This window comes from Fukomys damarensis, unplaced genomic scaffold (assembly GCF_012274545.1).
Source record: "Fukomys damarensis isolate Sample0158 unplaced genomic scaffold, DMR_v1.0_HiC HiC_scaffold_37, whole genome shotgun sequence".
In the NCBI taxonomy this organism is placed as follows: domain Eukaryota; kingdom Metazoa; phylum Chordata; class Mammalia; order Rodentia; family Bathyergidae; genus Fukomys; species Fukomys damarensis.
In genome coordinates, this window is record NW_022900949.1 from 14841958 (window position 1) to 14842947 (window position 990).

Here is a 990-nt window from a genome sequence, read left to right on the forward strand (position 1 = left end):
ATATATGTGTGTGTGTGTGTGTGTGTGTGTGTGTGTGTGTGTGTGTGTGTGTATGTATATCTTTTGTACATGACTTTTCAGGTGTGTATTATAATTTTGTTGGTTTTTTCCCAAATTATAAAGGGTAACAAATGAGGTATCACAATTTCCTACATGTAACTAAAATAAAAGAACAGAAGTCATCTATCAGGAAAGACTAATATGAAAAACCTATCAATCAGAGTTAGTAAGGCTTGAAATTATTTGGGCCTTCAGACTTACCTGGTTTCTAACATTTCTACTGGATATAAAAAGGTTCAGTACCAGAAAAATAATGCTGCATAATCAATGCTACGATAGAACATAGAATTTAAAGAAGCGCAAAAGGTATCCCACATATAAGATATTTTATGGAGTAAAGTAATCCAGTAGAAAATTTAAAATGGCAGATGTGTTTCTTATAATTTAATATACTCACCACCGACAGGTACAGTATGCATTCATGTGTCATAAGATTTTTTGCATATATGACGACCATATTAATACAAATATACATTTTTACATGGTGTATCTTGATTCTTCTTTTTCTCATGAGGTAAGTGCACATAAAATAAAAATACTGAGATGACATCATTGTTCATATGTGATTTTCTCTTCATTAATAATTATGAGATATATTATTATTAATAAATAATTGGAGATTTCAATACACAGATAGAAAAATAGAAATATTTTGGTACATATCAGCAAGAAAAATATACATATATAAATAAAGAAGAAAATGGAAGACAAATGGAAAACAAAGCAGAGAGATGTTCAAATAATTCTTCAAATTCTCTGTTGCATTTTTTCAAAATACTTCAATACGTATGTCAATTTGTTCCAATTATGCTACTGTTTTCTCTCAGTTTTTTAAATATTATGCACTATGATCTATTTGCTTTGTTTTGTAAGGGAGAATCCTTTTTGTCCATGAATTGTACTCTGAGTAACATTTGTCCCCTTCTTTTA

At 29.3% G+C, this 990-nt stretch overlaps 1 protein-coding gene across 1 annotated transcript in view; it reads right to left on the minus strand.

Annotated features, from left to right (window-relative positions):
• LOC104867620 (putative gustatory receptor clone PTE01) overlaps positions 1-275 on the minus strand; it is a 32503-nt gene extending 32228 nt beyond the window's left edge. The window contains 1 exon segment of the mRNA XM_033759650.1: positions 262-275. Coding sequence (XP_033615541.1) covers positions 262-275 — 14 coding nt within the window.
• Between the last annotated feature and the right edge of the window lie 715 nt (positions 276-990).